Source organism: Pipra filicauda, unplaced genomic scaffold (assembly GCF_003945595.2).
Source record: "Pipra filicauda isolate LSUMZ 115617 unplaced genomic scaffold, ASM394559v2 scaffold423_size595307_pilon, whole genome shotgun sequence".
Lineage (NCBI taxonomy): Eukaryota > Metazoa > Chordata > Aves > Passeriformes > Pipridae > Pipra > Pipra filicauda.
In genome coordinates, this window is record NW_024104558.1 from 288,295 (window position 1) to 301,919 (window position 13,625).

The 13,625-nt window shown below is 48.0% G+C and overlaps 1 protein-coding gene across 1 annotated transcript in view; it reads left to right on the top strand.

Annotated features, from left to right (window-relative positions):
• Nucleotides 1-10,960, top strand: part of AP3D1 (adaptor related protein complex 3 subunit delta 1) — a 43,603-nt gene extending 32,643 nt beyond the window's left edge. Inside the window, exons 22-32 of the mRNA XM_027717224.2 lie at nt 1,437-1,650; nt 2,792-2,854; nt 3,471-3,572; nt 4,308-4,460; nt 4,585-4,632; nt 4,963-5,152; nt 6,169-6,257; nt 7,189-7,274; nt 7,635-7,756; nt 8,431-8,510; nt 8,639-10,960. Of these exons, the coding sequence (XP_027573025.1) occupies nt 1,437-1,650; nt 2,792-2,854; nt 3,471-3,572; nt 4,308-4,460; nt 4,585-4,632; nt 4,963-5,152; nt 6,169-6,257; nt 7,189-7,274; nt 7,635-7,756; nt 8,431-8,510; nt 8,639-8,734 (1,243 nt within the window). The 3' untranslated portion in view covers nt 8,735-10,960. The remainder of the gene's footprint in view (nt 1-1,436; nt 1,651-2,791; nt 2,855-3,470; nt 3,573-4,307; nt 4,461-4,584; nt 4,633-4,962; nt 5,153-6,168; nt 6,258-7,188; nt 7,275-7,634; nt 7,757-8,430; nt 8,511-8,638) is intronic.
• Nucleotides 10,961-13,625: the final 2,665 nt, after the last annotated feature.

Sequence of the window (13,625 nt, forward strand, 5' to 3'; positions counted from 1 at the left end):
CTCACCACCTTGCAAAAAAGGGAAGGAACTGTTTCTGAAAAACTTCCTTTTTTCCTGAGCCCATCATTGCTCTGGGTCTGCAGGTGCCAGTGTATAAAAGCAACTCAGTTTTTGACTACAGAGCCTGTATTTGCATGAGGAGCCTCCCCAGTGCAGGGCACAGAGCAGGGGCTGGGTGCTGTGCTCAGGAGGCATCTCTGGACCGTTGCCCTGTTCCATCCATCCCTGCCCATGGCCCGTGGTGGCCCTGCTGTCCTGTCATGGTTCTCATCTCTGTCCTCTCTCTCTCTCTGCTTGCACTGCTCTGTCTGTCACGCTCACACGCAGTCTGGTTTCAGGGAAGCCTTCCAGGTAAGAACATCTTGTAAGTGTTGACCTTTGCCAGGTGGGTTGATTTTGGTGGACACTGTAAATCCTTGAAGGGTGGTGGAACTGCTGAAATCAGTGAGCCTCACGTTTGTGTGTGTTTTGTCCCTGGCTCTCAGCCTGGTCCCTGTTCCTGTAGAGGTGTGTGTGATGCAGCTGAAGGATGAGGCCTCTTGGCTGCTCACACAGGTGGGGCCCATCTTGCCCTTGGAAAGTGAAAAATGAATTGGGTCTGGTCCTTTGTGCAGTGTAGGCCAAAAATTTAAGGTATTTGAAGCCGTTAGAAATCCTCCTGAACTGGTGTTTGCTGTGCAAACATGAAAATTAACATTAAATAAAAGCTGAGAAATAGAAAAAGAGGCAAAGTGTGAAATTCTTGCTGATTTCTGGAAATGTTTGACAAGAACAAGAGAAATTTCTGTGGTGTTTCTTCCCAATTTGGGATACAGTGTAATGTGAACTACTATTTGTAGCATAACTGTACTACTGTACTATTTTGGAAACAGGTGTCTGAAGTTAAATATGACTTAACTTTTAAAATGTAATAGTAGGGTACAAATTCAGAGTGTAAACTTCCAAAATAAAAATCAGTTAGAATAACACCCAGTTGGAGGGATCTACTCATCAAGAACAACAAAGCCCACACCCTTCAAGGGCTGTTTGAGCTGTGCTGACATCCCACTGCTCGGATTTCCACCCTGGTGGAAATGCTCTTTCACATCTTTGCCCTTCCTCGGAGAGGGATTCCATGGAAATAGAGGGTAACACCCAATGTGTTCTTCTGCAGGTGTTACTCAGCCTGCAGGTCTGTAATTAGCACTTTTAAGAGTTAAACAGCAAGACCTTGGCTCTCAGTCCCCTTCAAATTGTTTTCTTCAACTTCTAATCCTCCAGGGCAGTGTCTGCAGTTGCATAAATAAACTTCAGGTGCAGAAATATGTGCTGATTTCAGATTTTTTTATGGGGCCCAGCTCTTTAAAACCGAAGCACACCTTGTCCTGGACCCCCAGCAGATAAGCTGGGCTGGGGGAGGATGTGTGCACCAGGGTGATGGGCTCTCTCTTTTCCAGACCCTTAGCAGACAGTGAGAAGCTGCCAGTGCAGAGACACAGAAATGTCGAGACCCTGAAGTCACCGGACTCAGAAGCTGCCCTGGTAGAGAAGAAGAGCAAGAAACCCAAAAAGAAGGAAAAGAAACACAAAGAAAAAGAGAGAGACAAAGGAAAGAAGAAAGAGAAGGAGAAAAAGGTGGTAGAGGAGGAGGAAGAAGAAGAAGAAAAAAAGGTAATTCTCCAAGACTTGCATTATTTTAGCAACTGCTGGTTTTTATTGCTGTGTTCAGTTTGTTGCTTAGGAACAGTCACATTTGACAGTTCAAACAGCTGAATGCCTTCAACCTTTATTTCCCTAAATTTTTACAGCCATAACAACAGGTATTTAAAGATTTCTGTTAATTAACATTTCCTCAGCCTTCTAAGCCAGCAAAATTCAGCTTCACTGCAACCTACACAGCAGAGCTGCCAGAGCTCAGCTGGAAGCTGAGTTTACTGGCATTTTGTGTGCTCTTCAAACGGGGAATTCCCTAGAAAAATACCTGGGACTCAGGTTTGTTCTGCATCCTGCCTCGCATTTACTGCAGGATCTCTCAGACTTGCAGCCTCCTCATTAGGCACCCTGCAGAGATGCACTTCTGTGTGCACCCAGTGTTCTTGGGATGCCTGGAGATGGGGTGAGGGTTCTGGGCAGTCACTGTCACCTGGGTTTGGAGGTGCTCAAAGGCTGAAGTGAAGCTTCTTGAGCTGTTTGCTCCTAAACATGTTGCAGCATCTGTGCATGAGGAGCTCTGGAGTGCTGCACTTCCATGAAGAATTAGGGTTTTAATTTAATTGTTGCAGAGTCATGGAATAAAACACTATTTGTGTTGAAAGGGACCTTAAAGCCCATCCAGTGCCACCCCCTGCCATGGGCAGGGACACCTTCCACTAGCCCAGGTTGCTCCAAGCTCCCTCCAACCTGGCCTTGGACACTTCCAGGGATGGGGCAGGCACAGCTGCTCTGGGAAACCTCTACCAGGGCCTCCCTACCCTCACAGCCAGGAATTCCTTCCCAATATCCCATCTCACCCTGCCCTCTGGCACTGGGAAGCCATTCCCCTTGTCCTGTCCCTCCATCCCTTGTCCCCAGTCCCTCTCCAGCTCTCCTGGAGCCCCTTTAGGCCCCTTCTGGAAGGGGCTCTCAGCTCTCCCTGGAGCCTTCTCTCCTCCAGGTGAGCACCCCCAGCTCTCTCAGCCTTTCCTCACAGCAGAGGGGCTCCAGCCCTGGGATCTTCTGGCTTGGTTTTCTTTGTTGTTTTTGGAGGGGGTTGTTTGTTTCTTTTAAGAATGGTGCCAAAACAGCCATAATGTTTTTTTCTCATGAAATTCAGGGGGAAGACTTGGATTTCTGGCTCTCCACTGCTCCAGCACCTGCTCCTGCACCCCAGGCACAGGTAACCCCTGTCCCACATCTTACCCCTCGCAGGAAGCTTCCCTTGTGCTGGTGTCTGAGCTGTGCTGTGTCATCCTGCAGCACAGAGGGGAAATCAGCTCCATCTCCTCAGCTCGTTGCTGGGGAGCAGTGAGACTGTGTGTCCCCAGTTCACAGACAGTGCAGTGGGAGGTTTCAGGCTCATTCTCCTGTGCAGATCAAGGGATAAAAATAGAAGTACAGATGCAGGTACAGGCTTGGTCAACTTTAATATTGCTGGTGGGGTTTAATATTGTATAGTGGTATGGTTTTATTTCCCAGTGTGAGCTAGACATGAGCAACATTAATAGACATGAGAGACACTGTGTGAAAGAGAAAATCTCATGAATTTTGATGTGAGATTGTAGAGGATGAAACAGGGAATTGAAGGGGATGGAAGAAACCTCTTGCATGGAGTCCTCAGGTGATCATATTTGCTGGGTTTCAGAGGCATAAATTGAAGTGCTTGGTCCCATGTGAGCCTAATGTCGTGTTTGAAATAACAGTTGGGGGTGAGTGTCACTGCTGGGACCTCTTTTGGTGTGAGATTGGGTTGTTTCAGCTGCACAGTGTCACAGTCCCTCTGCTCATCTCCTCAGAGCGAGCCTGCACTGGGAGCTGCTGTGGTGGCTGAACCTCAGGAGGTCAAAAAGGAAGAAAGGGAAGAGCGGGATGATGAGGAGGAGGAGGATGAAGGAAAGGTAAGTGGTTTAAGTTAAGAGGAAATGGCCTCAAATTGCACCGGGGAGGTTTAGATTAGATATTAGGAAACATTTCTTCATGGAAGGGGTTGTAAAGCACTGGCACAGGCTGCCAAGGGTGGAGTCACTGTCCCTGGAGTGTTCAAAAAACGTGGATGTGGCACTTGGGGACATGGGTTAGTGGTGACCGTGGTGGTGGTGCTGGTTGATGGTTGGGCTTGATGATCCTAAAGGTCTTTTCCAACTTCACTGCTTCTCTGATCCTATGAAGTTGCTGTCACCCTTTAGCCACATTCTCCTGCTGTCTGAAATTCCTTAAAAAGCAGCACACAGGAATTGCCAACTCCATCTCTTCAGTGTGATGATCACCTGCAAATGTTACATCCTTGAGCAGCCCTAAACCTTGAGAGGTTTGGTTGTTCCTTGAGCCAAGGAACGGGTCACAGTTAAAGCTGAGCTTCCAAGCAGTTGGAGAGATTTGGCCTTGTGCTGCTCCCAGGCTGCTTTGGGATAAGGTGTTATCATCCCAGTGGGGAGCAAGGGTTTTCTGGGACTCAGCCCTGGATTTAAGGAATGGGAGCTTTGTTTTGGGTTCTGCAGTGAAGGAAAACTTTGCTCAATCCAGACAGTGCAGAGTGAGAGTGGCCTTGGAAGTGTGGGACAAGGGTCAGGGGGTCGTGGCTAGAGATCAAGGGGGCTTTTAAGGGCTTTGTTGCAATTTCTTGTTCTTCTCAGCAGAAATCCTCCAAGCATAAGAAGAAAAAGCACAAGAAAGAGAAAGAGGAGAAATCCAAGGATAAAAAGAAATCCAAAAAGAAGAGTCACCACAGCGAGGAGGAGCCCCCGGAGTCGGTGCAGAACGGAACACTGGAGGATGAGCCACTACCAGTGAGTAGCTGTGCCCTGGCACAGGGCACCAGCAGGGCTGGACTGCTGGGGAGGAGGGAGAGGGAGCCCCTTTGCAGGGAAGTTATTTACACTGGGACACTGATTTTTCTCTCTTGTTTTTCAGCCCATGTCCAGTTACCGCCTTCTTGCTGAAAATCCATTCATTAAAATGGTGAGTTTTGTTCCAGATGTCTCCTCTTTGTGTTCCCTAAGAGCAGAGGGGGTACCCTGGGGATGGTGTGGTGACTTCAGGTGGGCATCATGTAGCTGAGGAACTGTTTAAATCCCAGGAGGCAGAACTATAACAATTTCCATCCCTTTGGGTGTCCCACTTTAGTTTTTAAATTGATATTTTCCCACCACATAGCTCAGCACCAGTGTGTGTTCATTACCCTCTAGCTGTGCAGATTCCCTCCTTTTGAGCCTTGTTTTATCCTGGTGCTGTGTTCTGCTCCTTGCAGTCTCTGAACCTTTCCTGTGACACTTTTCCCTTCATTTGCAGACCTATGACATCCAAGGAAACCTCCAGAACGACAGTCAAGTGACTGTGTCTGTCATCTTTGAGAACAAAAGCACTAGCTTCCTTAAGAGCATGGAACTAAATGTCCTGGACTCTCTCAACACTAAAATGCTCCGACCAGAAGGATCCTCAGTCCACGATGGGATTCCTGTGCCCTTCCAGCTCCCCCCTGGTAGGCTTTGCACGGGGTTCTTGGACTATGGCTGGCCCTGCACTGCCCTCCTGTGGGAAGAATGGTTTGAACTTCCTGCTGTTTGCCTAAAAAACCTTGTCTCTGCCTGGCTGGCTTTGCCACAGTTCCCTGGAGAGGATAAACCTTCTCAGAGCGTGGCTGTGACACAGGTGGCTCTGTGCAGCAAGAGCAAAGCCTTAATTTAGGGCTGGGAGTCCCAAGTGTCCCAGTTCTTTCTCCAGGTGCCTGCAGGCTGGCACCCCTTGGACCACAAAACCCCAACATTCGTGAGGAGTTTGCTATGAGATTTAAAATCAAACCAAGTTAGAGGTTTATGAACCATTAGAATCCACTCTGGATTTATTCTGGAGCTGTTTGTCCCGCTGTTTCAGTGGCAGAGGCCTCATGCAGTGAAGGTTTGTGTGAGGATGTGTAAGGAGGGGAGCTGAGCTCTTCAGGAGTGTTGAGACACAGAAATGAAGGACAGTGGCTTTACACAGAGCACAGCAGAACAGCTGAAGTGCTGAACTTCCTTGGATTTCACTTCCTTCAGCAGAGAGTTCATTTGAATACTGAAACAGCTCACAGAGAGCTCTGGTGGCCTCAGGGTGCATTTTGGTCCCCCATGAAAAGCAGTGGGGTATTTAATTTGGTTTTAATTCTATTCTTGACACAGACTTATATATTAAAAGGAAAATGTAGAAACATTAGAATTCAAATTAGCTCTGAAAGATTTCTAATTTCCAGTTATACAAATAGTTTAAATGTGTGCCACTGTGACATACTCTGCCCAGGCACTTGCTCAATAACCTCTACCAAATGCTGTTTCCGAGAGACCCAAGTGCTGTAACACTGGCTTACCACAGGAATTGTGTGTGGAACTCTCTTCCAACTACACAGAAAATTCCAAACTTGGTTCAAAAACAGTCAGCACATAAATGAGTTTATTCTAACCATGACTTAGATCCGGGAGCCATGTTCTGACCTGACTTCTCCCTCTCCTCTCTCCACGCCAGGAATCTCTAATGAAGCCCAGTTTGTGTTTACCCTTCAGAGTATTATTATGGCTCAGAAGTTAAAAGGAACACTGTCCTTTATAGTCAAAGTAAGTGCAGCTCTCAACTGCTTCTGCTTCCTTTGGATCTGTGTCAGGGAGCTGGACCTGGGTGGGAAGTTCTGCTCTGGAGCTTTCTTTAGGCATCATTTCATCTCTGCTGCACCCCCCTGTGCTGTGAGAGGAGCATCTTGTGCAAAGGGTGTCCTCGTGTCACTGCTGGCAGTGTGTGAGCAGAGCAGCCTGGGACAGGGGCCACACTGTCAGCTGGAGAATCCCTGCAGGGATCTGGGAAACATGGGACCAGGGGCTGTTCCTCCTCATCTCAGTTAGCCAGGCATCAGCTGGACACTGCTGCCTGCAACAAGGCTGGAGAGCAGTAATGAGGATTAATAGAGTTAATAAGGATGGAAACCAGAGCAAGAGTGAGGTTATCTGAAGGCATTGTTTGATGAGTATTGACTCGTCCAAGACTATGTGGGGCTTTGGTCTTATTTCAGTACAATTAATGAAGGAGCTGCATGAGCAGCTCAGAGGAAGTGAACAGAGACAGTTGTGGCTACTCCTGAGTCAGCCATTATCTCTATTTTAAGAGTTTCTTAAAAATAGCAGGCTAGTCCTATTTTCAGTATCTAAGAATCTGGGAGATACTAATTTGTGATTTTGCTCAGAAAATAATGAGCTGTAAAACCACATCCCTGAGTGTTAGTTTAAACTCAGTCTGCTCAGTTTATTCCAGCAGAGTGCAGGCAGAACCTGCAGCCAGTTGTGCCTTACCTGTACCAGCCCAGCTGCCCAAATCCATGAGTGGGCTGATGTTTTAGTGGGATGGTTGTTCCCAGACTGATCCTTCAGGCCCAGCTGGGGGATTTCAGAGGGAACTGAGCCCTGCAGTCCTCGTTGGTGCCTGGTAGGTGGGGGTGGTGCCTCCTCTTGCTGCCTCAGGGCTCCCATTCATCTCCTTTCCTCTGACCTGTTGCAGAATGATGAAGGTTCAACCCATGAAAAACTAGATTTCAAATTGCACTTCAGTTGTGCTTCATACTTGATCACCACGCCTTGCTATAGGTAAGTGCTGCCCCGGGGGGCTGAGCTGGGCTGCAGCTGAGCTGCTCCTGGCTCTGCCTGTCCTGGGGGCTTTGTCCCAGCTCAGTGTCCTGGGTGGTGTTTGATACCTTAGACTGTGTCCAGTGCCTTGTTCCCAGTGGCTGTGAGGAGGGAGCTCTGTGCCCTGTGTGGCAGGGGCAGCTCTGGTTGAGGTCAGGATGCTCCAGAGGAGTCTGGAGTGTGCTTCCCATATTTGCTGCAAACCCATTTTCCTAGAGCTTGGTGGTACTGAGACTTCTCCATCCTGCCATGTCTCCGTGGGACTAGTGGGGCGTGTTCCCCTTGCATTTCTGAAGTGTTTCCTTCCTCCCTGTTTTGCAGTGATGCTTTTGCCAAGCTCCTGGAGTCTGGAGATCTGCACATGAGTTCTATTAAAGTAGATGGAATTAGCATTTCTTTCCAGCATCTACTGGCAAAGATCTGTTTTCATCATCATTTTTCAGGTGAGTGTTCCTGGATGCAGAACCTTCTGCAAAGCTCCATATCCTAAAATCTCTGCTGTGCTTGGCAAGCACAACACTCCATGGCCTCAGCAACCACAGGAGCAGGTGATGGCCAGATTAAATAAACCTGGGAGATGAGTTTTTTCCAGTTTTTTAATACTCAAAGCAGGCAGTGTTCTTCAAAATGGACTCTCCTCTGTCCCTGGGGCTTTCCTGCAGCCCAGCGAGGCATGTGACAGGTATCACATGTGTGATCACAGGCTGTGAGTGCTCCCTGGAGGGTGGGTTTGATCTTCAGGGCTTCAGCTCGGTGAGGGAGAGCCCCAGCCATCCAGGTTTGGATTTATTAATTAAAACACAAGGGCGGGCTGAAGCAAAACAACAGGCTGTTTCATCGGGCTCTGGTGTTTGCACTAGACATTGCCTCACTGGAAGTATTTCTGGGGAAGAAATCTGCATTCTGAGCAGTGTTTGTGCCTTAGGAGACAAATGAGTCACCTCGTTATTGTGAAATGTCCCAGCCAGAAGCCAGGAGGAGCCAGGCACATCTTAACCCCGACTTCCTCCTCCCCTCTGCAGCAGCTCCTGTTCCTCAGGCCAGGCAGAGCAGTGGGAGGGAAGCAAGGCTTGTGTTAAAAGTTGTCCCACTGACTGGAATTCCCGTTCCTTTGCAGTTGTGGAACGTGTTGATTCCTGTGCATCCATGTACAGCCGTTCTATCCAGGGCCATCACGTCTGCCTACTGGTAAAAAAGGTGAGAGAAGCCAAATCTGCAGCTTTCCCTCTCTTCCCCTGCCTCTTCCCTGAGCTTGGGAACAAAATTATCCCAGCGTGGAAGAGGAGCTGATGGATTTCTTTCCTTTTTCTTTTTTCCTTTCCAAGGGAGAGAACTCAGTATCCATAGATGGGAAGTGTAACGATTCCACCCTGCTTAGCAACTTGTTGGACGAGATGAAAGAGACATTGTCCAAGTGCTGAATCTTCCCTCTCCCGTATTCCAAGGAAAGGAACACAGCCTTTGTGTAAAGCCGGGCAGACCCAAGTGTTAAGTTGCTCCCTCGTACGCATGTACTACCCTGAGGCACGTGCTTTCCATTCCCTCCACCTTCGGTTGCAGTTTAGACATTTTCAGGCTGTATGTTACCTTTTTATTTCACAACTTTTTACAAACCGTGGTGTTAACCCTTTCTAGCCCAAAGAGATCCTGGTGACACGACTGGAGGAGGGAGGGGAGGGAGGGAGGGAGGGCACTATTTATTCAGCAGCTCATGATGATCCCATGACCTTCCATCTGCGTGGGACGAGGGATGAGCAGGACTTTATCACCAGTGGCACAGTCTGTTGCTTGTGCTCATGCCAGGGAAGGTTGACTGAATCCTTAGCCATGGAATATTCAGGGCTGCTGTAGTTGATGTATATTTCTAGCAGAGGCTGGTGCTGGACCTGAAGGCCTCTTTTTTGTTTTGTTTTTTTTTTTATATATATATATATGATTTATTATTATTATTATCTCAAGATCTATTGTGATCAGCATATAAACATCCTCCATCTCCTTGAGCTAATCCAAAGGAGCCCTGTGAGAACTGGGATGTTTGAGTTTGTCTATAGTAGTTGCCTTGAGCCTTAACCTTCTTTTAGTGACAGCTGGAAGAGTCGAGAGCGGGAGCGTGAGATGGGCTGAGGTGTTGCTGTTTGGTCTCTGCTCCCGGGCCTGCCCCACACACAGAGTCTGTCAGGCCTGTCCCCTCTGAGCTGGCTCTGCTGATGTGTTTGATGAGTCCACTTCGATTTCACATTCCTGAACAGTGAAGCTGTAGCAAGAAACTGGAACTCCAAAGGGGTCTGTTCCTGTGCTTTTATCCTTCTGCTCCCCGGCCGAGGTTCACCATGGCCAGGTCAGAGAAACCCCTCGTGCTCAGCGTGCAGGTACAGCCCTGTCCTCCCTCTGGGCTCTGCAGCCAGCTGTCCCAGTGTCCCCCCAGTGTCCCCCCAGTGTCCCCCCAGTGTCCCCCCAGTGTCCCCCCAGTGTCCCCCGGCCCTGTCCTCCCACCAGTGGGAGCAGATTTGGCAGAGCCCTCCCTGCCCCGGGGCAGGAGAGAGGGATGGGTTGGGAGCCCCCCTTCCAGACAGGGTGCAGGAAGCAGGGGGGATGAGGAGCTGCTCTCCCTGCTGGGGTGCAGGAGGGGATGGAGGTGAGCGAGGATCCCCTGTCCCTGCCTTGGGGCAGGAGGGAAGGGGGTTGATTGGGATCCCCTCTCCCAGTGCAGGATGGGGTGAGGGTTGATTGAGATTCTCTCTCCCAGTGCAGGATGGGCTGGGGGTGAGGAGCTGCAGATTTGGGTCTGCAGAAGGTTGCCTTAGAGGGAAGAAGGAGGGTCTGAAGTAAAGCCCATTCTGCACCATTGAAATCTTGTGGAGTCACCACTGGAAGGGGATGTCCCTGTCCTGCAGGGATGCTCAGCTGATGTCCTTCTCCAACATCCCTTGCTTTCAATTTATTTTTTTATCCCCCCCGTTTTTTCCCTCGCTGTTCCACACCCAGCAAATGGAGAACTCCTGGAATGGTTTTGTTCAAGGCACAGCTCGGGAGGGGTTTGCTCTCCAGGAAGGTGCCCAGGGCAGAGCTGGGTGGGTCTGCACATCTCCAGCACCACCACCACTCCTAAAAACCCAAAACCCCCCGCAGGGAGCAGGATGAGGTGTTGATCTTATCCCTTGGGTGATGTCCTGTGCTTTACACACGTCTTGTGCTCTTCACACTCTTCCCCCAGGAGGGATTTTGGCCGAGGCTCTGCTCTGGTGCTCGGGGTTCATGGCCAGGCCCAGCTCTGGGTCTGACTGTGCTGCTGGGCCGTGGAGGGTTTGGTTTTGGTCAGCCTCCCTTGGTTAGCCAGTTGTGTATTAGAAACTGAACATATTAAAATTGTCTTAAAGGATAATGTTCCTCAATTAGTGGTTCTTTTGTTTTTGTTTTTTTTTTTAAATCCATGGATGAAAACTGTCACTTTAGCATGTAGAGTCTCTTACAGAATCCTGTGCAGTGATTCTAGACTTTTGAAACTGTATGATGTGTTACATTCACAAATTTATTTGCTATCAACATTCCCGTAAAAAAAAAAAAAAAGATAAAGGAAACAACATACCACAAGCTGCTGTAATGATTTTGTGTCAAGATGATCCAATAAACTTTCAAAACAAAGTTGATTTTTTTGGCTTTGTAAGTGGTCCTTTTATAAGACCCTTCCAGTTCGGATGGACCCAAAACCAGGATGTGGATTTGCCCCAGCACTGAATGCAGGAGGGGATGGAGGTGAATGAGGATCCCCTCTCCCTGCCTCGGGTGCAGGGTTAGCTTTAGGGTTAGGGAGCTTCCTAAAGCTCCTTGCCTTCCAAAAGGAGATGAGGAATCCCTACCACCAGCCCTTTGGAAGGCCCTGTCACTAATGTGAAATTACAGGAAAAAGTAATTCAGGCAATCTCGGTTAAAGCTGCATTAATTGTTCTGGTTTTTGGATCGTGGCAGCAGCTAAAATCCAGTATTTGGGAAAATGGGAGCTCTGCTCCTTATGAGGCCAGAAATGGGCTCCTTCTGTCTCTTCCCCTTGGCCCCAGTGGCAGTGGTGACATTGAGATGAGGGTCAGGGCCCTGTCCTGCCACAGCAGGAATGAGGCCTTGGCTTTGCTGGTGCTCCAGAGGTTTCCAGTCCAACCAGAACCTGGGAGAACCATCCTGGGACAGAAATTCCCTGGGGCTGAGTCAGGAGCCACCAGCTCTGCCCCAGCAGAGCCCAGGGACTTGCTGGCTGTTCCTGGCAGAGGAGGGATCCAGGTCCTCTGCTCCAGTGTCCTGGGACAGATCCAGGGCTGGGGGGCTGCAGGGAGGGGGCAGAGCAGGGACCAGGCTCTGCTCTGGGATGTTGAGCAATAGGACAAGAGGAAGGGGCAGGAACTGCAGCACCAGAAATTCCACCTGGACATGGGAAGAACTTTGCTCTGCAGGTGCCCAAGCACTGGCACAGCTGCCCAGGGAAGTGGTGGAGTCTCCCTCAGTGGAGCTATTCCAGAGCCACCTGGACACAATCCTGAGTGCTCAGGGAGGGAGGCTGGGCCAGGTGAGCTCCAGTGCTCCCTTCCACCTTCAATTCCATGATCCTGTGCCCTGGACCAGGCTGGAGCTGGCAGTGCCCCTGGCACACAGGCTCTGCCCTCGGGCATGGCATCATCTGTGCCAGGGAGGAGTCCAGGCAGGGAGGCCCCGGGGCTGGAGCAGGAGGGGGATCAGCTGCTCTGCAGGAGCATCCAAGCTGTTGGATGAGGCTGTGCCAGCTGGGAACAGGGGGAGAGCTGGAGCTTCACCCCTGGGGCTGGGGGCGGGCTGGGAGGGGGTGAACTGGGCTCGGGGGTGGGCTGGGAACACCCGGGGGGTGAACTGGAGATTTGGGGGTCGGGGGGGGCTGTGAGCTCCCGGGGGTGAACTGGAGGTTTGGGGGTCGGGGGTCTGTGAGCTCCTGGGGGTGAACTGGGCTCTGGGGAGGTCACAGGGCACCGGAGATCTCCCGACTGCAGTGGTGGTGTCAAAGGCCTTGGAAAACCCCTTGGATGCAGGATCAGGGGCAGGGGAGGGAGCTCTGCTGGGTGTGGGAACAGCTCTGCTTTTGTCACCTCTTGTTTTGGGGCTTCCCAGGGATTTCCCACCGGAGTTTGACCTGGGTGAGAAATTCCCTTTGAACCACCCCTGGTTCTGCTGCTTCTCTTTTTTATGACCCCAGAGTCCAGGGCTGGGCCTTCCCAACCTTCTTTTAATTTTTCCTTTGGATTTCGGAGTGTTTGGGCCTTTTCCAGGGCTCCTCTTGTCCTTCCAACCCCCCCCCGGGCTCTGTCCCAGCTCCAGCGATTTCCATGGATCGTTAATCCCAGGGAAGGGCTCAGTGGGACACCGGGGGGCCCTGAGAATCCCTGGGCTGTCCCTGCTCCCAAAACCCCACAAATAATGAATAAAGGGGAATAAAAGAGAATAAATAAAACAGAATAAAAGGATAGAAATAAGCAGAATGGAATAAAATTAAAAAATAATAAAAAGAAGAAAATAATACATGTATTAATAGAAGAAAATAAAATAGAATAAGGGAAATGAAATAGAGGAAAGGGAAATAAGTAGAATGGAATAAAAGGAAAAATAAAAAAAAGAAGAAAAAATAAATAGGAAGAAAAGGAAATAAATAAAATAGAATAAAATAAGTAGAATTGAATAAAAGAAAAAATAAAAAGAAGAAAGTAATACATATATTAATAGAAGAAAGAGAAATAAAATAGAATAAGGTAAATAAAATAGAAGAAAAGGAAATAAAGGAAATAAAGGAAATAAAGATAATGAAATAAAAGGGAAAATAAAATAGAAATTAATAAATAAAATAGAATAAAATAAAGTAAATATATTTGAATAAGAGGAAAAAATAATAAAAATAAGTAATAAATTTATAAACAGAATAAAAGGAAATAAAGTAGATAAAATAGGAGAAAAGGAAATAAATAGAATGGAATAAAAGAAAAAAATAAATAAACAGAATAAAATAAAATAAATTAAAATAAAACAAAATAAAATAACAAGAAAAAGAAATAAAGGAAAGAAAATATAATGGAAAACAAAACCAACTAGAAACGAAAAAAAATAGAATAAAAGAAATAGGAAATAAATAGGAAATAAAGTAAGACAGAATAAAATAAAATAGATAAATAAGATCAAATACAATAAAATAAAATGAAATTAAATAAAATTTTGGAATAGAAAATAAAATATGGGATAGCAAATAAAATATAAAATATTGGACTAGAAAATAAATAAAAATAAAATATTGGAATAAATAAAATA